At 38.3% G+C, this 27,501-nt stretch overlaps 1 protein-coding gene across 1 annotated transcript in view; it reads right to left on the reverse strand.

Moving 5' to 3' along the window:
* The window catches only part of TTC29 (tetratricopeptide repeat domain 29), a 205,896-nt gene that overhangs the window by 136,820 nt on the left and 41,575 nt on the right, over positions 1–27,501 (reverse strand). Inside the window, exons 6-7 of the mRNA XM_079154284.1 lie at positions 4,437–4,649; positions 1,565–1,650 (exon numbers count right to left, since the gene is read on the reverse strand). Of these exons, the coding sequence (XP_079010410.1) occupies positions 1,565–1,650; positions 4,437–4,649 (299 nt within the window). The remainder of the gene's footprint in view (positions 1–1,564; positions 1,651–4,436; positions 4,650–27,501) is intronic.

Raw genomic sequence — 27,501 nt, forward strand, 5'->3', positions numbered from 1 at the left:
AAAAATCACTTAAGATATGTCTATTTCAATATGGAAGAAGTTAACTCAAGGTGCAGGAGGATATGTATAAAGTGCTATCATTTTATAAATAACAAAAAGGACACATATTTATGTCACATGTTTACAATGCATGCATGGAATATTTTGGAAAGATAAACCGGACATTTGTAAGTGCATCTGTCCTTGAGAAAAAGAGAACTGTGAGATTGAATATAGGGATGGAGGGAAGATTTACTTTTCATTGGGAACTCTACTGCATTGCTTGAATTTATTTTGTCATGTTCTTTCGTTAAAAGAGAGAGTGAGAATCTATGAACCAGTTTTCACCTTTTTCCAACTTAACCTCCTAATACATTTCGTTTTTCACCTGACAACTGATTGTTTCCCAGCCCACTGAGTATGCTCATATAGAGTGGTGCGTGCGTGCGTGTGTGTGTGTGTGTGTGTGTGTGTGTGTGTGTGTGTGTTTACTGTCACTCTGGATCTCATGTTTTCTGCCTATAGAAATCCGATCCCCCAATAGCTCTTCTTTGCAACCTCCTAGTCCTTCAGTGTGGGAATCAACCTCTCTTCCCTCTTCTCTTAGAAACCCCTTGTTCATCCTACTTTGAATTACAGTTATCTTTAAGAGTTAGTTACCCTGATTAAATTAACCCCTAAAGGGAAGCATGCATCTTATTGGTCTCTATACTCCCCAAAGAATCTGGAGCAGATCTTTGCTGACTGCATACCATTCACTGAAAACTTTTAAGCAGGACACTCACCTAGGAAAACCCAAGTTTTCTATGATGACTGGTGGCATGGGAGCTAGAGCAAAACACGGAGCCCACAGGTAGGAACCCTATTTTAGCATAAATATCTAAAGGCACAAACAAGACCCTCAAAGCTGAAAATTAAGATTATACTGTATATCAAATAAGATTATTACTAGGGATGGACGATGTGAAGTGACATAGGAAACTGCACTTTAAATATAGGACAAGTAAGAAAAGACCAGAAAATGACTTCAGTTAAATTACACTAAAGATAGCTATAGATATTTTTATTTGTATTTTCAGCCAAATGAACAAAGCTTGGTCACAAAATAGGCAACTTCTAATACTGTTCTGAAGCAGGCTGCTTCTCAGATGAGACTAATCACATTCCCCACCTCACACCCTAAAGATCTGTATCAGTGCGACTCTTGAGATCACTTAATAACAGCATTTTTAAGCAAAGTTTCCTACATCTTAGTGGGAGATTTCTATAATTTTATGTTTACTCTTTGCTGTTATTTGAACTTTTTTCTCTTGTCCTTGGTGATCTGGGAGTCTCAGGGGTCATACTACTCCATATATTTAATTTTTATATATCCTGAAGTATTTCATAGTAACTATATCCTACCTTCTATAAACACAGAATCATTTTTTTGCATGTTTTTAACATATGCTATTCTGCTTGAGTCCAAGTAAATAGGCACACTGATGTCAGGCCTAATACATTTCTGTTGGCCTTACAATAACATAATATACTATAATAAAATAACAATTAAAATGGCAATGATTAAAAGTTCACTTCAACTTACTGCCATTGCAGTATCCTGTTCCTCAGCAGCCAGGTGTGCTAAGCCCAGGTAATACAAAGCTTCTCCTTCCATCTTCTTGTTATTTCCTGAAGTGCAGATGTAGAAATATTACTATGGTATTAAAGAAATCTATTTATTTATAACAACTAACAGATTCCTTGTATTCAGAGACAGTAGTAAGTTGTTATTTTAAAAAGTATACAGATTTATCAATGGTCCCCCAAACCTAGCTATGTACCAAAAAAAAAAAAAAAAAGACCAATGTAAACGTAAGTTACTGGATCCACGTGTTAGAGTAAGGTATATGAGGCACATAATGATGAGGAGTTTCCCTCTATATACCCACCAGTATGCAATTTGATTGACTGATTGATTGATACTGAGATTTGAATCCAGGGGTGCTTGATCTCTGAGCCGCATCCCCAGACCTTTTTAATTTTTTATTTAGAGACAGGGTCTCACTAAGTTACTTAGGGCCTTGTTAAACTGCTGAGGCTGGCTTTGAACTTGCAATCCTCCTGCCTCAACCTCTCAAACCACAGGATTACAAGCTTGCACCATGGCACCTGGCTCCAGTATGCAATTTTGATGTGCAGGTATACTTTTCATATCAGCCTATGATGGACTTATGATAGTCCAGCCACCATCTGTAACTACTTTAAACAATTGGTGACAGGTACCAGCCTTAACTGGTGCACCTTCACTCACCACAAGATTGACATTCTCCAACAGAGCAGATGAGTAGCAAATTAGGAGACTGTTATTCTGATTATGTTCAATCAGAGCTATTGGTTAAAGCTCCAATGAGAGTGACTGACAGAGTTTGGCTTCTTGGTACAAAACTCCATGCACACTTGAAATCTAAACAGGTTCTTCTTTGCTCATCACTGGTAAAGCTTTTCATCATCTTTTTGCAAGGAATTAAGCCTTTCTAATTCCTGGGAGACAAATTTTATTCCGGGAATTACCCATTCTTTCTTTCCAAAAGCAAAATGTATAAAGGTGCAACATATGGTTTAAAAAGACATACACCATACCATTTGATAAATCTACAGCATATTTACCTTTACTATGTTAATGCAACATAAACATTTAATATATCTTAAAGAATGATTTAAAGTTCTTATTTTAATAATAATACTGTCCTTTTTTTCTACCTTTGGAATTCATTGGCTTCTTCTGTCTAACACCTGGGTAATACAAATGTTGACAAATCCACATTTGGTTTTGGTCTTTGGAAAGTAGATTTCCGAACCCTGCACTCCAACCATGAAGTATTTCAGGAATTAGCAATTCTCCACACAGTATTCGATCTTACTATTCACTGAACAGTCACTCATGAAGCAGTGACTCATGGGAAGACATTAAGAAAAAAGAATATCTGGGTGTGGTGGCACACATCTGTAATCCCAGTGGCTCAGGAGGCTGAGGCAGAAGGATCACAAGTTTGAGGCCAGTCTCAGAAACTTAGCAAGGACCTGAGCAACTTAGTGAGACTCGGTCTCAAAATTTAAAAAAAATATAAGATAGAAAGGTTTGGGGATGTGACTCAGTGGTTTGGAAAGTGAGAGACACTTTCAGAAAGGAGATGCCTTGGCAGGACTCTGACCATTGGAAGAGACCCCAGTCCCCTTCCTTTCTTTTGTGAACTACCTTATAACTCAGCAATGTGAATCTAAAGTAAAATACCTTTACTAATATACATCCCTTTCCATTGAAATTCTCGCTAACTTCATGCAATGAGAGTTTGCTGCTGAAATTGATCTAAGAGCTGATGATTTAAATCAGCCTTCACCCCAAGCCTTCACTCCAAGGGAGAAGATACTAAATCATCATCTATTCAAAAGTTGTTCATTTAATGGAATATCTTTCAATGAAGGTGATTTCCTGTGACTATTTCAATTAATATTTAAAGAAGTAAAAGGAAGAATTAGCTGTGTATTTTCACTCTTTGGTAAATTAAAAATCATAACCCCCCAAAACAGTCCTGTTTACTTCAAATAAGTCATCTGTTACTTAGATCAATTAAATATATCCATGAGCTTATAAACTTTAGTTTAGGAGCAGAACTTTTTCTCCTTCATGAAAATGCTAGTCTATGGTAAATTCCTATATGGCAACAAAATAAACTGTATGTCACAAATTAGAAGTTTTTAAGAATATTCTCCAAATTTCTCCCTCGTATTATGTACAGACATAAATGATATAGAATGTTAAGGATATGAGCAGACTCTCACAAAAGCACTTTTCCTGTCGTAAGTGTGCGTATGAATCACCTGGGGATCTTGCCTACCCACAGATTCTGATGCAGGCAGCCTGGGCTGGGACCTGAAATGGTGCTTTCATAACATGCCTCCTGGCGATGCTGATGTTTCTGGTCCAAAGACCACAGTTTGTGAGGCAATTATCTAAAATATATTGAAGTCCTATTTTCCTGTTATCCCTAACTAAATATTTATCATAATTTCCAAATTATCTGAGAATTTATAAACAATGAAATATCTCTCAGATTGCCAGAAATACACAACTTTTAACACATACACACACACACACACACACACACACAGACACACATACCCCTTAACTTTTGCAGGTGACCTTGTCCTTTCATCGTGGGTTCCTTGTTTTACAACACTACCCACAGTGGGTTGTAATTTTGGAGATAAAGCTTTCAGGAAACTAATGGATTTCTTGTTGTCAGCACTAAGCCACCTCTGTTTTACAGTGAAATTTGAAAGTATATTGATGGCATTTGTCTTTGCATTTCATAGGAAATAATCACCCTAACACTTGACGGGTTTCACTTTACTCTTGGGAGAACCAGTGTCTGTCCATTAAAGAAAGCAATGTGAGAGAGTTCTTTTCCACCCACCTTCTTTGGCTATTTCAGAAGCTTTTATTAGAATTTTGATGGCCTGTTTGTATTCTTTATTCTCCAGCATTTTGTCTGAGAGTAATCTGTAAGTCCTCAGGAGACTTTCGCAGGCCCACAAGTTGAGAAAGCGGTCTGTCTCATCCTTCCATATCCGCCCCTGCGTCAATTGATGGAATGCCTCATAATGCTCAGCGGCTTCCAGAAGCTGACCTGAAGAATAAAAGCCATTCATAAATATAAACCACGGGCCAGAACGTGTTTTCAGAAATTTTGTGTATATCTTAGCTTTACTAGCAAAGGGGGAAGCACTGTGGAATATAAGGAAGAATTTGATCTCTGAGGCAGAAAAGGAGTTAAAGGAGCTATTACTAACGAGACCTCAGATTCGACATGAATCTGGTTTGACATCTGCAGAAGGGACGTATTATCAGCTAGTGGGGAGGGACTGGGATTGCACATGCTTACAGACAGAGTGGACGTCCAGTAGCAATTATGAATCCCAATCCTATTGGCTGACATTTATTGAGCGTCATGTATACAAGGAACTGTGCTACGTACTTTATATGCAAGTCCCATTTAACATTCAAAACAATTCTGTAGAGTGGAACTGTTATGATTCCATTTTACAGAAGAGAAAACTGAGGCTCAGTGAGGTAGAGGGTGGCAGGTCCAGAAAGTTTTGTCCAGAGTTCCTGCTCTCAACCAGTATTCTTTGTTGCTTTCCCAAGAGATGGCAATTTCTTCATTCTTAGGAATAATTTAGATATCTTGAGAAAGGATGCATCTGGTACAGATTTCAAATCCAAATATTATGGATCTGTAAGCTGCTTCCTAAAGTTTGAAGGAGGCATTTATTTAGTTTGAATTCTAAACTGTTTGCTTTGAATAATTAGGACATAGTTTAATTGCCTTTCTGGACTTTTCCCTATAATATGGTCCAAAATGTATCTTCTCAAAGCCAAAACTCTAAATTAGCCTAAAACTATTTCATTCCTTAAAACGTGACTTAACATATTTCTAGAAGAGGAGTGTGTAGTTCCCTGCTATAGATTGTATCTCACTTGTTAATTGCCTTGTGCACATGCTCACGATACACTATAATGTCAATGCTCTTTGATGGTATTGGAATTACATCACTGAGCTTACCTGAAAATAGGTTTCTACCTAGGCACTCCACGGTAGAGGTGAAGAGTGAACGCAGGCTTTAGGCAGACAGCCTGTTCTTATCCCCAGCTTTACCACTTTTTGCTTAGCCTCAGGCTAATTCCTGCCCTCTCTATGCCTTAGTTTATTATTCTGTGAAACAACTTTATAGTGTAACTATTCAAGGTACTATTGTGAGAAATGAAGGAATGCATGTTCAATGCGTTATAGAGTTAGTGCTCAATAAACGTAGCTTGTGTTATCAGTTGGTATAATATTTCCAAAATATCCAATAGCCAATTGAAATATAACCACTAATTTGTTATATTCCTTAAGTCCAACTTACTCTTTCTGAGAAAAACGAGAATTAGCCGAGTCCTTATAACAATACGATCCTAACTGAATAAACTTTGCATTATATATTAGGTCAATGTATTTCCTCAAACGCATTTTGTTGGATAGTGCAGGTAGGAACTGCCGCCATGACTATTGCATATAATTTCTTCCTGTTTGTTGCACTGAATTCATTATCAAAAGTGGTATTAAAGAATGTACATACAAATAATAATAATAATAATAATAATTAATAATAAAAATAAGTAAGAATAATAAGAAGAAAGACAACCAACAGCAGTGGATCATCCACAAATGATTGGCACAAATCTTCAGGAAAGACATGGCCAGTCTGAGTCCTTGCTGTACCACGCAGAGGGAGCATCAACAGAGATACCCACAGAGAGCACCATGGGTAAAGCAGGGTTGTTTATAAATTCATAGTATGAAACTTTCACATGATAGAAGACTACAAAGCCATAAATTTGGCATTACAGAAGAATATTTCATTACATAGGCAGGTGTCTATAAGTGAAAATATCAGAAAAGGTCAAAAAACATTTACAAAGCGCTATTGCTGGGAAGTAGGATTATGGGTGACGGATGGTTTCTTTTCTGATTTCCTTTCTTCTTCTTGATTTTTTTTTTCTTTTTGCTCATTGGCATTTTCTAAAGTTTCCATTATCAAATGTATTTATTTTGTAATGAGAAGTGTGCCGTCAAAGTTATTTTAAAAACAATGTCTAATTTCTTTTTTACTTGGATACTAATTTTCAAGGTTAAAGTTCACTCTGCTAATCGATCTTTCCCTCCTTTGCTGACATTTTTTTCTTTCCTCCTCCAAAAGCAGGCATAGTTTTTCATCACTCTCCTCTAGCACCTTTTGCCAGAAACACCTTCCTCCAAATACCCATGACCCTCATTTTTTACACTGGAATGGAGCACTGACATCTATGTGTGTTATGTTTCCTCTGTTAACTATATTTCTGCCTGTAAAGCACAGTTCTACATTCCTGGAAAGATGTGGACAAGAGTTCTTTTTCCCCCAACGTATCCATCTCTTCATAAAGTACAGATACATATGTCTTTTGAGCCATATGAATAGGGAACAGTGAATACAGGAGACTGAGAAAACCAGACTTTCAGAAAAAAATAGGTTCTGGGAAAGAGATGAAGCTTTAGATAACCCGGTTAATTAGAATTAGATGTGAGTGAAACAGTGGTGTAAATAGTGAGAATCGATGTCCATGTCAAACATTTGATTGACATGGGGGCAGAAGGAGGCGCAGAACAAGGAGAGGTGGCAGGAATGGGGTGGTGTCTGTAAGCCAGACATGCCTCTGTGTTGCTGAGTCTTGGGTGGCTGTTAGGTCTCCTGGACAGGCTGTCTAGCAGGAATGAAGTAAGGGAGGTTCTGAGGATATTGGTTTCCCTTGGTTACTATGGAAAATGAACTTTGGATATATAGAAATAGACTTTGTGGTTGAATTGGATCTTTGCTAGAGTTTTGGGGGCTACGATCATGTCCTACTTTGCTTATGATTATTGGCCACGGTTTGCTCTCAGAGGTTCTACTTCAAGTCCCCCATGAGGAAGAACCTGAGATGATCAAGTAAAGGAGAAGAGGGAACTGCCCTTTCCTGAAGGTCTACTGAATGGAAGGTGTCTTTCCCATAAATTATCTTACTAAGCCTTCCCAAAACTGGTGAAGTGGATATGACTCTTTTCTTTCTTCCACTAGAGATGAAAGTGCAGTTCACAAAGATTAAATGATTCAATTATTAAAAGCCAGATTTTAGAATAAGTGATGATGAAGATTTAAACCCAGGATTGTTGAAAGCCCACACAACTGGGTCCACCACATCTGATACTGATCAACCAACACAGAGACAGGAAGTTAAATAGCCTATTAAATTCTCCAGACATAAGTATCTTATGTTAAAGACGACGTTCTAGTTGCATGGTTTCTATTCTCTTCCAGTTCTATAATTCTGTAACTCAGGTTGTCACATAACCTCCACAGAAGCACAGATATGAGCCCCTCATGCGCTTCTGACTGGTCTTCCTAAGGAATGTGGCCTATAACTAACCAGCTACCTCTAAGTTCCTTGCTTTCCCTTAAGCCATGTGGTGACCTGTGTGGGGACACAGGGATTCCTTGGGTGTTCCAGGCTTAGTCACTTGTGGTCTCATCCAGCAATTCATGACTTTGCCTCCCTTCTTAAACCACTTTGCCACAGATGAGGTCACTGGGGTTCTGGTCAGCGCTGTTTAAAATGGAAGTTTCTACACAGAAGTCACATTTTCAGTCCTTCTCATCTGTAGGAATTTGTTTGTAAAATTATTTGGTGGCAGCAAATAAGACAACAAGGAATTGATTCAAATGACCATAAGAACAAAAATAACTGGGCTACTCTTTCTAAAGGCTGGTTAGAATTTGAAAGTACAAACATAGCATAATATTTGATTTAAAAATGTTTAAAAGCTACATTCATGCAATGAAGACAGCATAGTAATTTAAATAGGCAAGCATTTTCTTTAAGGATGACTGACTATCCAATCTTTAAGGAGATTTCTATCCAACCTCTCCAAATGTGACTAGGATCTTAACAATGATCTTGCTTTCTGAGTAAATTTCTGATGCTAACTGACTACAGAACTATTGAGACAAAATGCATTTGCTTTTATCTGAAAATTTTAAATTAGATATTCCTGAGAGATTATAGTAAGATCAATGAAGCTAAGTATCAATGAAGATAATAAATCATTTTCAAGTTTGACTTACAGCATTCCTTTATAACTTCCTCAAAGAGTTTGTTTATAGTCTATTCTTTGTCACCAAATAATAAACTTCAATATGTCAGAACCTGGTGAGATTTCTCGATCCCTCTATCAGTCTTTTAGGGGATAAGAACAAAGTGTCCAGTCCAAGAGTCCAAGGACTGTCCTTCTCTGGAATTTTCAAGTGTGAACCTGATTTCCTTTGAAGAAGAGGGGCAGAGGGAGGAGCTTACACAAACATATCACACAAATAAGTGTTAAGAGGAAAGAACACGGAAGAGGAGGCCTGGAGAAGGCCTCCCGAGGGGAAGTCTGGTCATGTGGTACCAGGAATCACCACAATGAGTGTCACAGCAGTGGCCACGGCAGCTGGGACACACCTCCCGTTGCCAGGTAAGTGCCTGGAACCAGTTCTACCCCAAGCATTATTCCAGGTGGTCCCACTAGTATTTCGTGGGAACCAGGAAAGAACACAGAGCCAAAGTGTTTCATTGGAGGGACTGAAGGTGACCCTCTGTCGATACATTCATTAGTCAGTTCATTGTAATCACACGAAATAGTGTCAGAAAACACAACTTAGGAGAGCATTGGGAATAACTGCATAAAACCAGAGCACCCAGGTAAGAACAGAGGTGGTCCAAGCCTCAGTTTTACTTTATTTTATATTTTTAAACAATTATATAACATTCTCATAAACAGTAAGGAGTTTGGCATGCATTTCAAGTTTTGCACCCAAAGGAAAGTGCACTCTTAAAATAAAACTACTTCAAAGGAGTTTCACTTCATCCGAAGCCCACACTAACAAGAAATCTGTTCATTTATTTAAAAATACAAACAAAACCCAGACAATGTGGAAAACTGCAAAATGCATGGTGGGATGTTAAGACAAACACTATGTAGAGAAAATAGGATTTTATATATTTGGATATTATCCAAATTGTTGCTTACCCCTCTTCTCTGCACAACATCTCTGAAAGTTTATAGATATTTGTTGTATCACAGCAGATGTCTAGAACAAATATTAAGCAAAGGAGAATGTATATGATCTCTCCCATTTTAGTTTTTTTTTAAAGTAGGAAGATTGACTAGATATTAACACAAATGGGTTTAAATGTGAAGCTGCCATAAAAGCAGGAACATAAATGTAATTCTCCCAGCCGCTATTTTGATGCACATTTTTGATTCCATGAATATTTTATGAAATGGCCCAAACTAAAGCCATATAACATTCCTGCATTACTGATGCTTGCGCCCGTAAGCTACGAACATTAGAGGCATGATTGAGTGCATTAAAATGAACTCATTCAGCAGTGCATTGATTACTTGAAGGGGGAGGGAAACAAAAAAGAAAAAGAAGGAAAAAAAAAAAAAGGAAAAAGAAGTTGCTCCGCTTAAGAAAACAGGATACGAATAAATCCAAAGTTTGCAACATTGTAAGGGTGAAAGCAAGTTAGAATAAAATAACATTTCATAAATAAAGCGTGACTCTCTGCAGACCTGACATTAATTAGGCAAGGTGTTAATTATGTCCAAAGATGGCTGCTGGTATTGTTCAGGTAATTTAAAATGTCACAATCTCTCAGACACGTAGACTGGTCTGTTTTAGCTCCATGCATCAGCAGTTCTGAAAGTGGCTAATTATTTCCTTTTCTATCAACTTGTACATTTGCCAGTAAAAATAATGCTGCAGAAACAATTGCATGAAAATAATTTGGCAGGTCCATAAGACCCATTTCTTCAGCAGCCCAGTATGTGTCTTAAACATATTTAGTTTTAAATTGTGCACATTTGTTGAGGACTTTAGGGAAATATTCCACTTTAGTTTAAAACAACAACCTAAAGGAACAATAAAGCTTTATGTATATTATATTACATTTTAATCCGGAGCTACTGGACATCTTTGGCATAAGTTACTATTCTGTACAACGTAGGCATAAAATCTGCTAGAAGCAATATTGAACAGTAGCAAAAAGAGAAAAATGTTATTGCCTTTGTAAAAACAAAAGACATTGCTTTCCATTTTGGCTTAACTGCATGAACAATTTATACTATCTTTCAGTTTTTACACTTAATTATGATAATTATAACAGCATTCTATATGCTGAAATAGTCAGGGGCTTGCCACACTTCCGGGGAAACTGTCACTTTGGAGGGTTTATCTCCTGTAGGAGATTTGCTGTGGGCTATAACCCACTGTACACTATTGCACAATGCAATGCTGGGAAACAAAGATTTTGTTCTGCAGTTCAATAGCCTCCCTAATAAACTGGGAGGGAAATGTGCTCATAACTTTTGAGTAACTACTTTGGGATATTTAGAAGAAATTTAAGAGGCTATTTTAAAATTTGAATCCTCTATTTATTATTTTGAGCAGATTTCAGTGCTCCTTATAGGAATTCCAGCATGCACTGATTGAAGAGTACCAGTCACTAAAGCAGACAGAGAGAAGGAGCCCATAAGACAGACAGACAGGTATAGAGGAAACTCATCAAGGTCTTTGACTGATGTCAACAGAACTAGCACAGGTTAATTTTTTAAAATCCAGAAAATCTCTTCCTTGACCTCCAAAATATTCTGCAGGAGTTGTTATTAATTGTTGTGTTTATGATTTAAATAGCTGAGTTGTGGTCAGTGCACAGGACTAACTACTCATGACAATAAGCCTCCATTGGTTTTTATCTGGGCTTTGTATTTTCTAGGGATTAAGCAGGAAGCACTTTTGCTCTTAAAAGTGCATAATTAAAGGCATTGAATTTACTCAAAAGAATAAAAAAATTAAAATGTAAGACATTTGGATAATATATAACTATGAAATCAATACTAGCCATTAATGAACCTTGTAGAGTTTGTAGACTTTACCTTTTTTTCCTCATATAATAAATTATTTAACTTTTATGTTTTCACCTTATTTAAAAATACTAAATACAAGGTGTTGCTAGGCACAAAAGTCTGAGGAAAAGTAAGGCCATATCGACAGATCAACTACTGAATTCTATTGCTTGGACTTAATCAATAATGTCATTCCTACCTAAATTACATATTGGTCGGGATTTTAAGTAAACTACATTCAATCTGATCTGTGTATGTTTATATGAGCAAGGAGAGAGACGTACTGAGTGTTGAAAACAGAGGTGAGGAGGAGAGGAGAATATTAACTCCCCTGCCATATATCTGAGATTTGATGGACAATGAACATATGTTACTTTGGCCATCAAAAAAACAAAAACAAAAAACACCTATTTAACAAAATGAAAAAAATCTATTTAGCTGACTGTAGAGGGGGAACAATAATGTCAGCTGAACACTCAATATGCACCAGGCACAAGATAGACAGACAGATAGATAGAACCCTTTTGACCTTTGGGTAGGCAGAGCTGATGCCCCAAGCCTTTATGGGAAATGTGTCAAATGTTTGACTCTCAGACAGAGCCCAAGGCTTGAACATCAGTACTATGATGCTATAGCTCCATTCACACTCCTGCTTCTGAGCACCCCTTCTTTAAGGATCTGAAACAAGGATCACAGAGTCAATCTTAAAGGATGGTTACCATGCTAAAACATGAAGCTCCAGGCTGAGTGCCTGGTGCTTCATGGACGTTCAGTAACTTTTTTTATGTGATGTTATCTTGGTGTGTGTATGTGTGTGTGTGTGTGTGTGTGTGTGTGTGTGTGTGTGTGTGTGTGCATGTTTCATGTTTGCCATTTGGAGTGAATCTGGATAGTCCTGTTATATTAAATGTCTTCAGACTTAAATGTTACAGAACGGTGTCTGTTCAGATGAAATGAAGCCACTAATTGGAAAGAGCTTCATACAACTCTAACCCAATACTCCTCCCGCTCTTGGTCATTTGCACCTGGGCAGAGATACTCCTGGGGCAGTGTCTCTTCTCAGACCAGCAGAGGAAACACTGCCTCCAGAACAGTTTATTCTGTGCAGCCAGATCTGCGGGCACAGGGCAGCTACTCACGCCTCCTTGCAAAGCTTTGAAACAGAAAAACCTGCTGCAGAGCAGGCACCTCCGAACGAGGCTTCCTCTGTGTGCTACTCGTTAAGCAGTAAATAATTAAAACACCCTGGAATAGACAGGTAAAATGCGAGCAGCAATGCTGGTAACACAGACATGAAAGAGAAGGGGAAGAAAATGAATTTAAAAAAAAGGCAAGGAAATAATTCATTTGAAGCTCTAATAAAGTTTCATTTGCAGTCTTGTTTAAAGATATATCAGGCTTTAGGGATGTAACCTAATTACATTTTTATTCTAAGTTCTATTCAAAGATCTTGGACTTTGATTCTTTAACACAGATCAAACATGGTATAATTTTCTCGTGGCTATCAATACTTAAAAAGGATCTCTTCATTAAATACTATAAGGCCTTATGAATGTGTACATATAGTAGATGGAGAATAAACTGACATGGCCTGAAAAGGGACAATTAATTTATACAGAAATAGCAATGCTAATCCACTGACTTATAAAAAAAGTTTTATTAAACTATTAGATTCACTCTTATCTGCAAGTGTTAAGTGACTCTGCTTCTAATATGGTTCTAGTCACATGCCCCTAGAAAATGTGTACTGGAAGCCACTTTTCAAGTGCACTTAAGGAATTTAGGCTGAAAATGAAGCATGAGACATAGTAGCCAGAAGTCCTGAGCTTTGTAACCACCCAGAGATTAAGGGGAGGTGCTTTCCACTGGTCTGCAGTTTGCCCAAGACTCTTGGTGACTAATGTATTGGAGTCATCGAGGTTCATATCAGACTCTTGTGTGATTGGATTTATTCCCATTCCTTACTAGGGAAAATGAATGGAATAATGGATTTGTTCTTTCAGAGAATCTTTTGGGAAAAACTTCCTTCAAGAGGCTTTTAAGATGCAAGGTTAGAATCAGTATACAAGTGGGGTAAACAAATACATAGGATTTATTTTTACTAGAAGAGGGGAAATTTTTCCCAATGAACTTGCTTAGTTGTGCTAAAGGTATGACTAGGACTTAGATGCTCCAATTGGAAAACCTACAAACAGCTTTGAGAGTCTTGCTGATGTTATTTTCCATATGCTTTTTCCCCTTCAACTATTCACAGTAACTACCAATAACTTTGTTTTCCAGTGCTGAACCTTTAATAAGATGACCTTTACTAGTTCCCGTGTCATTTTCTCTTGTAACACCCTGTATGTAAAGGAGGTCTCATAGTTGTAAAGTTTAACATATGAGAGCAATTTAAGTAAAAAATAAGAATCATTTAAAACTAAAAATAATCATATGGTGCTAGTCAAAAATCTACTATCAGAAAATTACAAAGATGTTATTGCCACACTTTTGATAATGCATGAATAAAATACTAGGTTTACAGACTGAAGAAAATTTTAATATTTACTATGTTTAGGGAGTCCAGTTCATACACAATGACCAGGGACTTCCCTGTTTTTAATACCAAAAGTCATGAGTTCTGAAAACTCCTTCGTGCTAGGCAAACTGGAATGATAATTGTCCTACTATTGACCCAAAATACAAAAGAACTTTGAATATATAATCAAGCAAAAAAAAAAAAAAAAAAAAAAAAAAAACCATGTAGCAAAGACATAATACAATGTAAATTCACTTATTTTAAGGGCAAACATGTATCAGCAGGAATAAAACACCAAAAGAAAAAAACTTTTAAATATTGTTAACAATGATACCATCAATCATTTAAAATGTACTTATTTTGCTCAAATTTTGTTCTATTCACTTTCTTTATCCAATCATATTTTTTACATACTTATAGAGAGTTGAGTATACTTTTTCTACTTATCTAGATTATTTTATTAGAACTACTTTTCATATTACATATTTTTCGTAATTGCACTTTGAAAGGCTGTCTATTGCTATATTACCTTCCAAAGTCGTTTAAATGATTCACAGTATTGTAAGCAATACACATAAGTGTTACTTTAGGGAAACATGATGATTATTATTTTGCAATTTTAAGATGTGTTAAATGGTACTTCACAATTATTCAAATTGATTTTTAAGAAGTGGCTTATTTTTTCATGTATTCATTATATTTCTCCTTTGGTGAATTGTTCGTAGGCTTGTCTATTAAATTACAATTGCCTTAACATTTTTCTTACCAAATGATATACACTTTACAAAGAATATAGCTACTAATTCTTTGTTACGTATACTGCACATAAAGTTATTTTCCCCCCTTTACCAATCTCTGCCTTCTGTCTGATGGGAGGTCTGCAAATCATTCTTCCTTTGCATTTGTTCAGTCAACCTACCCGCCCACTGTCCTCACTTTCTTGCTTGTGAATCCCCCCTCCTCTCTTTTCCCCTATGGTTCATTCCACCTACAATTCTTGAACAGCCTGATTCACGCCTGGATTTCAACACATGACAATAAGCCTTTTTATAAGGCCATTCAGGCTTTCCTTTTCCACTGACTCAGTTTACCAGTCTTTTCTTGTCCCCTTTTCTCTTCATTCCTGGAAGACCTCTATATGGTATTAACCTTGATGGAGTTCGTTTTCCTAAGCAACTGCCTTTATAATGTACAATCTGGACAGTCTGGAAGGGTAGTGGGGATCACGTGATGAAGGGGAGTTGTCCTGGGATCCCGATGGAATGTGTTACTGCCTGAACGCTGCCTGGGCACCTTGAGCTGGGCAGGAAGGCACATGGTTTGGCCAGTGGACACATGAGAAAGGACATACATAGACAGGGAGAGGCACTTTTTTTTTTTTTTTATCCCTAATTTTGTCAGAGTCAGTCCTATTATTTCAGAAGCCTTTTCTTATCATAATTTTAATAAGAATATATCAAGGAAAAATAAATCCAGAACATCCTCATGAGGTGTCTGCTGAGCAAATTTCTGTACAGGAAGGTAGTGTTGGTTAATGGAAAGGACATTGACCCAAATATCTAATGACACAGGTTCCCATCCTGGCTCTGATGTGCTTTGGTGTTATTTAAAATTATTTAAGCTTTAAAAAGATGGAAATCCTGCCATTTGTGACACAGATGAAGTATTATACTAATGAAATAAGCCAGGTGCACAAGGACAAATACTGCATGATTTCACACATATGAGGAATCTAAAATAGTGAAACTCATAGAGGCAAAAATAGAACGTTGGTTGTCATGGGCAGGTGGGAGGGGGACGTGTGGAGTTGTTATTCAATGGGTACAAAGTTTCAGTTATACAAGATTAATCAGTTCTAGAGACCCTCTGTATGACACTGTGCCCAAAGACAACACTGCTGTATGATGAACTTAAAAATATCTTAAGAGGATAGACCGCATGTTAAGCATCCTTAACTAATATAAAATGAAAAAAAAAAAAATTAAAAAACCCAAAACCTCTCAAAATCCTAGTTTCTTCATCTTTAATGTGGAGATGACATCACCCACATCATGAATGAGAAAAAACACTCCAAATTTATATATCCATATCCTATCTCTGTGTTTCAGCCTTATACACATTGCAGATGCAATTGACTTGTTCTGTTTATCTGAATATTACTCTTAAATCAGATTAAAGAAACATGTATATAGACAGCTGGTATTTATTTGTGGTGAGGAAGGTATAGGTTGGGGAAAGGGATCTGACATGATATTAGGAACTCTGGATTGAAGTGTAGCCCCTGGTATTACCAAACTGTGTGGCCACGGCAGAATTGTTTAATTGCTGTGTTTTATCTTATTTATCAAATTAGCATCTGGACTAGGTTATCTTAAAGATCTAATATGACTCTAAAATCCATCCAGCTAAAAAAACTGAATGACAAAAGTTCTGAACCCAGTTTTAAACATTTGCTCACTATTTCCCCAATATAGCCATCTATACTTGTTATTCTACAGAAACAAGTTTTTCTTGACCTTTAGTGCCGTTCTTCTAGACTCTTCCTTGAACAGCAGCTTTTAGGGATTCTAAAACACACTTATGAAAGAAGAGTCACCAGAGAACAATTTTTTGTCCTTTTTTCTGTTTCCCATCCAAGGTACTCCTCCTCCAAGTGTTAACTCATTTGTATGCAGTAGACCAGAATCAACAGGGAACAATAAGAACATTCAAAAAAGCCTCAAAGCTCCAGAGACAGAGAGAATGTGCTCCAAGCACCCACTGCATAAACAGAAGTGATGTTACCACTCAGAAAGGCAATGGGGAAGCTACCAATGGATCAAAGTCCCACCCCCCTGCCCCATGCATTCACAATGTTTGGGGGAAAACAAGAAAATCTTGAATACCAGTAGAGCAGGTGGTTTTGTTTCTTAACCAAAAATACAAGCCCAAGCTGGATGTAGTTGTGCACAACTGGAATCCTAGCGACTTGGGAGGCTGAGACAGACAGGAGGATCACAAGTTCAAGGTCAGCCTCAGCAACTTTACAAAGCTGTAAGCGACTTAGTGAGACCCTGTCTCTACATTAAACGAACCAAATAAAAATGTTTTAAAAAGCAAAAAGAGCTGGGGATGTAGCTCAGTGGTAAAGCTCCCCTGGGTTAAATCTCCGGTCCACCCCACTCAACAACAACAAAAACAAAACCACCAGCCCAAAGAAAAAACAGTTCATAACAGTCGCTGCGGGATGGACTCACAACTGTTGCACTGTCGACACAGACTTAGAGAGGAAACTTGGGGGACATGAACAGTGGAGCAGAAGATAAGAGGCCTAAAGGAGGAGATGGGATGAAGGGCAACACCGAGGGAAAGAACAGCAGCATGGACCAAGCTGGAGAAGCTGGTCAGGATCCCTGAGTTGTCCTTGCCTCCCCTGCTTGCCTCTCGGAGGACTTTTTCAGTTTCAATGGGGGATTCACTGGGACTGCTGCTTGGGAAGACTGATAGGGAGTGCCTGCAGCTAACTCTTCCCAGTCTTGCTATAACTGACAGGTGCACCCTGGGAGTGAAAGAGCATGTGAAAAGAGACAGGCGCCTCTCTACAGGCCTGCGCGCCAAGCAGATGAGCATCAGGCACTTCCCCAATCCCACCCCCAAACAGGCCTCTGAAGAATTAAAATCATCCTATTTTTTCAGAATTCAGAGAGGCATAAAGAAGTTAATTTTAGGCTCCATCTCTGCTTTTTGTAAACTGACATTTTTTTCACCACAGTAAGCTGATGCACAAAAGTTTTTCATGCCTGGTTTTTCAATGGCAATTTAAGCAGCCATAGAAATCAGGGCAGGAAGTGAAGTCAGAGCAGATACTATCTGTTTCAACTCCCTTATTTCAGAGATGAGGAAAACAAGATGGGCAATGATTGAATAACTTACCTACATTCATATAGTTAATTAGCAAATGGCAACATCAAAAGAGAACCTCAGTGTATTACCCATTCTAATCTTTTTTCCATTGCAACACTTCCTCTCTAACGTGATGCTCAAGTGCCATGCTAAATACCAAAGCCAAGACAGTCATCCAATGTCCATCAACTACTAATTTAACCCATGTGCATCAATGCATGTCTAATTTGGATTTTAAACATTTGTCCTGTATTCCTAATATCTGTGCAGATTGGGCTTCTTTTGCTGTCTAATGACCAGTCGGTGCATTTAATCAGCGTGCCCCTCCCACCACCTCACATTTTTCCTACTTCATAGATAGTTCTTTAATTTTCCCGACTATATCTTACCAATTGTAAAACCTGCTGTCCTTTTCCATGCTTCACTGAGATATTTTAAAAGTAGCTTAGTTTCCTCCAATTAAAAAACAATACATGCACAAAGTAACCGATTCTAACAGCGGGAAAGGGCATACCATGCAAAACGAGTCCCCCACCATTCCACATCATGAAGGCCCTTCTGCAGAGGCTGCTCGAGTTGAGATTTTGTGTATCTGATGGGTTTTAAATCCACTCAACAGCGCTTACATCTCTATTAATTTTTAATAAAATGAAAGAGAAAATAAAAGACCACACTAAAAACTGATATATCCGTTGCATGTCTTTTAGTTATTAAGGCTGTTTTTCTAATAAACTGGCAAGTGTTAATCCATGACAAATAAGAAATTACAATGAAGTTTCTATCAATTTGGATGCGGCATTCTGATTATATTAAAGTTTTGTGTTTTTTTCCTTTTTTGGAGAACTGAATACTGTAAAATCAACCTCACTTCATATGTTTAAGATTAAAAATAAAGGCAAATTTATAATGGAATATGAATAAAATAAAAGGCCAAAATACTAGGAAAGGATCATTTATATAAGATTTTAAAAATATTCTTGTGTTGATTTAGATGATTTTCACCACCCAGTTGTTTTACACATCAAAAGTTTAAAGTAAAGGAACATCACATTCTTCATGTATGCTGAATTCAATCACTAGTATGTTCTTTTCTTTGTTTTCTGGAATAATATCTTTTGTTACTTAAGGAAATCATTGACACCATGCTGAACATTGTATTAGTTTTCTGACTGTGAAAAAAAGGACCACAAACTAGGGAGCTTAAGCAACAGAAATTTCTGGTCACACAGTCCTGGAGGTTGGAAGTTGGAATTCAAGATGTTGGCAGAGCTGATTCCGTCTGAGGCTGTAAGAGAGAATCTGCCCCATGTCTCTGCCCTATCCATGTATGTCTCTGTAGATTTGTGGCTTACAGGTGGTGCTCTGCCTGTAGCTGCACATCATCTTCTCTGTATATGCCTGTCTTTGTTTACAAAGTTTTCCACTTCTGTAAGTGTGTAGTCACATTGGATTAGGGTCTGCTATAATGTCTTCATGTTAATTTGATCATATGCAAAGATCCTATTTCCCAGTAAGTCACAAGTACTGGGAGTTAAGAACTCACCATTTTTGGGGGGGTTCACAATTCAACTCTGCTATAGTTTGGATTTGAAGTGTCCTCCAAAAGCCCATGTGCTGAAAACTTGGTCCTCAGATTGTGGTAGAACCTTTAGGAGGTAGAACCTAGTGAGGAAGTTAGGTCATTGGGGGCATGCCTTTTTAGGGGACATTGGGACCCAGGCTCCTTCCTCTCTTTCTCTTTGCTTCCTGGCCACTATGGGGTGAGAGCTTTGCCCCATCACTCTCACTCCTTGTCATGATGTTCTCCCTAGACCGTAGGTCTAGAAATAATAGAACCAATGGACCATGGACTGAATACTCCAAAACCAGGAGCTAAATGAAACTTTTTATCTTTTTCAGTTTATTTCATCAAGTATTTTGTCACAATGACAGAAATCTGACACAAACTCATAACAAATGTGATGGAAACATCACCAATGCAGGCTGTCCTTGTCCTCTCTTAGCTTTGTTTTCTAAGAACTGTCAGCACCAACACTGGAGAAACAGAAACAGAGCAGGGGCAAAGTACAGATAGATACAGCCTGGAGACTGCAGGGTGGATGGGTAAAAAGGTCTCCCACCAACCTGAGCGAACTAGAAGCACAGACAGGTCACAGGTGAGGCAGATGGGGAGGCCAAACTCAGCAAGTCTGAGGTCAAAGCAGAGAGAAGATAGTCAGAAGAGTTGGGGTGTGGGTGAAGATAGTCCCAGGAGGCCTTGTGCAGGAAGTCCTCTTTGGGCAGGATGAGAACTGGCCTTTGAGGTTGTGACCAAAAGCCTAATACCCTGGGCATTGAGCAGTCCCTTTAGGGCTTATGCTGTAGAATCAGCTCCTAAGAAAGCTGCCATAAGAAAATGGGTTTGCTCTTAGAGCCAGAAAGTTCTCTGGTTAATAGAAATTTTGGCCTCATTTCCCTAGGCCAATGGAAATGCAGTTCAGATCTTGTGGCTGCTTTTGTAGTCACTGTAAATACTGAAGGATCTATTAGATAAGGGATCAGTGAAGGGTGGGGTCTGATGGTCCAGCAGAAGATAGATTTGTAAACATGGAGTACGGGTAGAGAGGTACACAGGGAAAGTGCAGGGGAAGAAAACCAGACCCATGGTGGCAATGATGAAGAAAGGTCTAGAAGTTTACTTGTCAAACTTCTGGATGGATGGGTGGAGCAGAGCCAGAAACTCTACCTTAGACCACCAGCTCCTAATGACTGTGTGGAGATAGATGTACTTTCCTGTCAGTTCTGAAATGTGCCACAAATGATGTTTTACAACAACAAATCAGCCAAAGTTTGAGTGATTTATTTTTTTTAATATGTAATGTCTGATTTGTCATTATCCATTTTTCAAAAGTGTTGAACTTTTAAAATTTGAAATTAGAAATTCATGTCAATTTCAATATGTTTCTTGGGTGGGAGAGAAAGGCTGTAGAACTACAGGTAGCATATAACCCTCAGCCTATGTTACTTTGACCACAGTCCATAATTAGGAGTGGTGTTTACTTCTGCTTAGGGGGAGAAGGGTTTATTGAAATACCAGACCTCTCAAAGTCAATGTTAACAACCACATATGTGAAAAGGAAAAGGTTGAAAACAGTCACTATCAGCACAACATCAAGGTCCTGAGGCTGAGGTACTTGGAAAACAAAATACCAGGATATAGAGGTCCACAGACATTAGCTGTTGTTGTGGATATAGAATGCCCCCCAAAGGTGCAAGTATTGAAGGTTTGGTCTCCAATGCAGCAAAATTCAATAGGTAAAGCTTGTGGGAAGTGGTGGGATCAGGAGGCCCTGGCTTCATTAATGGATTAATCCATTGAGGAGTGCTTAGCTGAATGGACTAACCGGGAGGTGGAAACTGTAGAGGGTAGAACCTAGTTGAAGGGAGTATGTCCTCAGAGGCATTTGGGGGACTCAATCTTATCACTAGCTTGTCTCTCTCTCTCTCTCTCTCCCTCTCTCTGCTCTCTCTCTCTGCTTCCTGGCTATCATAATCTTAGTAGATTTCTTCTGACGCACCTATCAGACATGACTGTCTCATCTCAGTCCCAAAGTTAGGGAGCCAACTGATCATGGACTGAAAGTTTGAAACTGTGAGTCAAAACAGATCTCTCCTACTTTAAATGGATTTCCTCAGGTATTTGTCACAGCAATATAAAGCCAACTAACACAGGTGGTGAGCAGGATGACAGGGACTTTTGACATTGAGGCTATTCCTCAGTCTTGGCAAATACTGGCATGGTTTGGGGCCACCAAATATTTCCACAGGCTGAGCAGCACTGTGGCTCAACAAGAGCACAAGAGTGTGTGTGTGCTTGGCAAATAGTCAAGTAGCAAGCCTATCTTCAGCTATTCTTCAGCCATGGAAACCTATTGAGAAATGTCCCCAGAGGTCTAGATGATGTTTCTAGTTGCATGAATTATTACCTGGGGTATGATTTAATGGAAATGTGTGAGAAAGATATTTTCAGGGTGGACTATCTTGAGGATAGAAAATCAGACACCCCTTATTTCTATGATAAGCAATCTATAAGGGAGCTGTTAAGTATCTTCATGGACTGGTTTCTGAGATGTCTACCTCCAGTGTTCAATGTTGGTAGCCATAATAATTGTTCCCACCCTTTAAGGTCTTTGTTTTAAAGACTGGTTCTTCCTCTATCCTGGGTTACTGAGTTAGTCCAGAGAATGTAGTGAAATCCAAGAGAATTTAGTGAAGGAAATTTGGAGTTTCGAATTGAGTCAAAAAGTTCAAGTTTTGAGCAGTATATCCTAATTCCTAGACCCATAATCAGGTAGGGGCTCTGGCCCAGAAGCAAACAGGGGGACGCTGGGTCAGTCTAGGGGGCCACTATTGTCTCCTGGGTTTATTTTTGAGTAGCAACAATCATGGTACCCTAAAACACCTTAAATCCCTTGGTAATGGTCAATACATTATTGAATATTTATGATGAAGTCATTCTACATCAGCTAGTTTTAAAGTTTTATTATTTTCATTTTGTAGGTATATTTCATGTTTACTATAATGAAACAATACAGAAAAACATAAAAATATAAACTACATTCATTTTTTTCTATATCAAAAATAGAGTTTCTGGAAGACTAAGTCATATTAGTAAATTGAGGAATTGCTAAAAATGTTAAAATGGAAGTGTTCAGGAAAGCAAAATAAATTAGATATCACATTCCAAAGGAAAGCCTTTTATCATTGTATGAAACCTTCCAAGAAATTACCAAAAATCATTAAGAGAACTCTTGGAATTCCTCAATAAGGGCATATAAGCATCGGAGATTGTATTAGTCAAAATTAGATTTACCACTGTGGTAGAAAATAGACCCTGAAATCCCAGCGCCTGAGACAAAATAATTTTCTTGCTCACAGGAAGTCCACTGAGGACTGGGTAACTCTAGAGAAGCCCCCTCCAAGATCCATCTTATGGCTTCACCATCTCCATAGCTGCCATGGGAAAAATAGAGACAGCACAGATAACATGAATCTGCACCTCCGTGCTTCACCTAGAAATGACTGCTCATAAAGTTTATTGTCCAGAATGACCACTTTTCTAATGACCAACATGTGGCACTCAATAAATGGCAGCTTTTATGCTTCTAATTATTGGAAAAAAACATTTCAAATGGCCAGGCAAGAGTTCACTATATGTAATTACTGTAATTAAGTATTACCCTATTATAGATCATTTCTATTGTTTCCCTTTCTTCTATGACAAATAATACATATATTAAGATATAGCATGCCTCTATGGATATCCTTGTATTCCTATCTGATTATTTCTTAGAAGTGGAATTACAGGGTTAAGGGATGTTTAGTCAACTTTTTTCATCATTTGTGACTGAAAGACCTGACAAGAACAATGTAGTGGAGGAAAAGTTTTATTTTGGCTCACAGTTTCAGAGGTTGAATCCATGGTCAGCCTACTGCATAGCTCTGGGCCTGCGGTGAGGCAGAATATCATGGCAGAAGGACAAGGCGGAGGAAAGCCACTTGGGCCATGACAGCCAGGAAACAGAGAGAGAGAGGGAAAGTTCTCTTCACCAGGGACAAAATATAAACCCCAAGGTCACACCCCCAGTGCCCTACTTTCTCCAATCATACACTACCTTCCTACAGTTAGTGCTCAGTAAATCCACATCAGTAGATTAATCTACAGATTCAGTTAAGGTTGTCTCATGGCCTAATCATTTCACCTCTGATCATTCTTGCATGAGCTTTGGGGGCAAGCCTCAGATCTGAACCATAAAAAACAAAAATAAACAAACAAACAAACAAAAAACGATATGGTCGTTTAAAAATTTTTTCTATATATTCCCAAATTGTATCCTGGAAATATCAGACCAATTTATCCTATAATCAACAGTGTAAAAAAATGCTTAATTTATCGAAGCATTAAAAGCTATCTTAAACAGACTGATTCCTCCACATTTGAATTGGGTGCATTCTGAGTCTACTCTATCAGTGTGCTTACATTGTTGCAATTATCAAAAAACCTACTTGTCTCTTTCATTAAAATGTGAGCTTCTGAATAAAGGGGCCATAAATATCTTTTTCAGCCATATATTCCTAACACTTATCCAAGTGCCTGCACACCATAGGAACACAATAAACAATTGTTAGAAAATTACAGGTGAAAACTAATCTATCTTTAATGCCTGAATTCATGCTTTTGTATTATCAATTTTTCATGCTAATTATCTGGTTGAATTTCTTTGAGTTGTTCTCCTACATTCCTCTATCCATTGAGTGATTTTTCTCATCAATGTGTAAGTGTTCTTTATATAATAATAGTATTGCTCCATCATCATGTTTGTTTCAAATATTTCCCAGTTTTGAAAACTGTATAAGATCTTTGATAAATAATTCAAATATTATGTATGAAATCTCTCACTTTTTATATCTGACAGAGGGAATTCTATTCCTTTAGCCTTATGGTTCATAAAGGAACTTATTTCCTTCCCTCTTCACTTCTCAAGGGAGAAGGAATGCTATATCCCTTGAAATGCTTAACTCTCATCTTTTCTAGACTCAGTTTTGAGGAAGTGCATCTCTGAACTTCATGCTGAAGCTCAAAGGAGCTGGCTGAAACCAACAGGAGAACTTGAGCTTGACTTGCCTGCCAGGTCTTGTGGTTAAGATGAATTCTGGTAGACGACAGAGAATCCAATCACACAGATCTAAGCCCTGCCCTCCAATCAGCTTTATCAATTATGATCAGCTTTTCAGTTCTTTTGAATTCATTCTGTACTTGGAATAGGGAGAGGATATATAAACCTCATCAATATTCTTTGTGCCTTGTCCAATTATTTTGTGTTTCAAAGGTCTTTCTCATCAAAGATTGAATAAATAATTGCCCATATGTTTTGCATGATTTTACAGCTTAATTTAAAATGTTTCTCATAAGATTTGATTTTAAAATATGATAGAGCAATAACCAACATTACTGCCAAATGTCTGGTAAATATGTAAAATCATAAAGAGAAAATTAAAATCATGCTTTTATGCATCATCTACTTTCAATAATATTGACATTCATGTTTCAAAATTTTACTTTATGTTGGTATAAGGGTTTGCTGCAAGACCTATCTTTTGTGTCAGGATTTCCTTACTCTTGAATTCTTAATTTTGACACGTCTCTTGCTGAGTTCTAGAATATACATGGAAACTATATTCATAGTGCTTTCTGAGCTTGCATATCTAAAATGTCTTCCTATTGCTTCAGAAGGTAACTCTGTAGTGCAGAAAATTGAGTCTTGTCTAATTCTTGTACCAATACAGGCAATCTGTGTTCTCTCTTTGGATACTAATACAAGTCTGTCTTTATCTGAGTAATTGAAGAATTTCTGGGTTGTTATTGAACTGTGGATTTCTATTTATTAATTTTGACTGAAGTATGAAGGGCTATTTTAATTTGCATATTCAGATTTTTTAAGGGTCAAGAAATCTTTTTTAAACAGCTTTGCTTTTGTTCAAATATTGTGTATTCTTTCTTAAGAATTTCCATACTTGTCATCTCATCTCCTTGTTTTCATTTCATCTTTCCCTTGCAATCTGGGACAGTTATTTGAGTTTGTCCTCAACTCCATGAATTCAGCTTTCCATTGTGCCAATTCCACTCTTCTGGAGAGTATTCCTTATGTAGAATTTACAGATTCAAGAGGTAAGGGTTAACACATCCAGAACTAATCCCAGGCACTAGCTTCTCAGAAAAAATGATGGACTCCAGAAGAGCTCCATGGAAACATGATAGGCTTGGTGCTTGAGGCAACCAGATTTGACCCATTGCAAACACTTGACCTCCAGTCCTCTCCTGATGGGTGAGATTGATGCTTCCCAAACTATAGAAGCCTGTGTGACAAATCTTGCTATCCATATGCCATACCCTATGGCTGCACCCATAAGGCCTCTGTCTCCACCCCTATTTCCATCTCCCTGCCTCTACTGCCCATCATGCTGGGGAGAGGGCATGCATCAAATCATGAATGCTGAGCAGGAAGAATAGGATTTTATCAAGACTTTTCTATGTCATATCACTATTGTGTCTGGGTCTTGATCACACAAGGAGTGTGACAATACTTCCCTAGTCATACAGCATCCTATGCTATACTGGGAGAACTCTACTCCTGATACTTCTCTCGTCTCTGAGTTTTCCCAGAGCAGTGCTGCTCCTGTTGGTTGGCTGCAAGCATGGTGTATTAGTCAGGGTTCTCTAGAGGAACAGAATCAACAGAAAGTATGATTATAAAAAGGAATTTATTAGATTGGCTTACACGACCAGGAGCTAGATAGTCCACAATGGCTGTCTGTAGGCTGGAGAAATGGAGGAATGAGTAGCTGCATAGTTCAAGAGGCTGAAGCCTTAGAACAAGAGGGCTCAACATTACTACCCCAGTCCAAGACCAAAGGCTTCTGGAAACTCCCTGGAGAATCACTGGCAGATGTCCTCCAGGAGATCACAGCAAGAATTAAGAACCCATTCAAGGGGAATCAAGCTTGCATCTGCTGCTGCTTCCCTGTTCTTCCAAATTTTATTCCATCCAAGCCACCATCCTATTGGATGGTGCCACCCATGCTTAGGGAGGGTCTCCACTTCAGTTCGCTATCCCACATGCCAATCATTTCTAGAAACATACTCAGTGACATCCCAGAAGCTTCTTAATCTTCGGCATTTCTTAATCCAATCACATTGACAATTAACCATTTAACCATTTCAAATTAACCATTACACATATCTTACCCAGTTCTCTTGCTAGCAATGGCAGTTGTCCCAAAACACTCCCAGGTACACTTCATGGCCTTCTGGAAGCAAATTAGAGAATCTGACTAGATCTATTTAGGGATAGGTCAGAGACTCAAACTGGGGAAGGAAGAGTCTCCTTGTACTGTTGTGGTCAGACTTCAGGAGGTAGTAGTGACTGTGAGCAGGAACTAGCCTTAGAAAATACTGAGTAGTGAGGGATTAAGGTGCTCAATGATGGAATTCCTCATATTTTATGACATCAAAGGGGCTTACCTAGGATGGAATTAGCACTCTACAGAAAGGAAAACTGAATTACTGTCCAAATTTCTGGTGCCACACCCACCCACCCGTTAATGCTGACCTGGCAGGACAGGACTGAAGTGAAGGTTCAGCTGTAACAGCTTGAAACTGTGTCCTAGCCTTGGCCCATGGCAGGGAAGGCACATGTCTCTTACAAAGTCCTCTCTCTCTCCTGGAGTCTGGTCTCTGGCCCTGCTAGACTTCTATGTCTGCTCCAGAATGAACAAGCACATCTCCGATTGATCCAGTGTCTGCATGCTTTCCCCAGCCTGCCCATCGGTCCTTGCCCATAAGATCCTCAGAATTCTAAAAGAAGATATGGCCTGTGATTTGCTGCAAGTGTCTGTCACTCCATGACTTCTCCATGCCCGCTATTCCTCTATAGGTCTGAAGAATGAGACTGCCAGCCCTTGAGCCAATGGGAACCAGGCCACACTGTATGCTAGGACCCCATTTCCAGCATATGCTGTGAGACATCCTCTCTCCAA

Source organism: Sciurus vulgaris (assembly GCF_902686455.1).
Source record: "Sciurus vulgaris genome assembly, chromosome: 9".
NCBI lineage: Eukaryota > Metazoa > Chordata > Mammalia > Rodentia > Sciuridae > Sciurus > Sciurus vulgaris.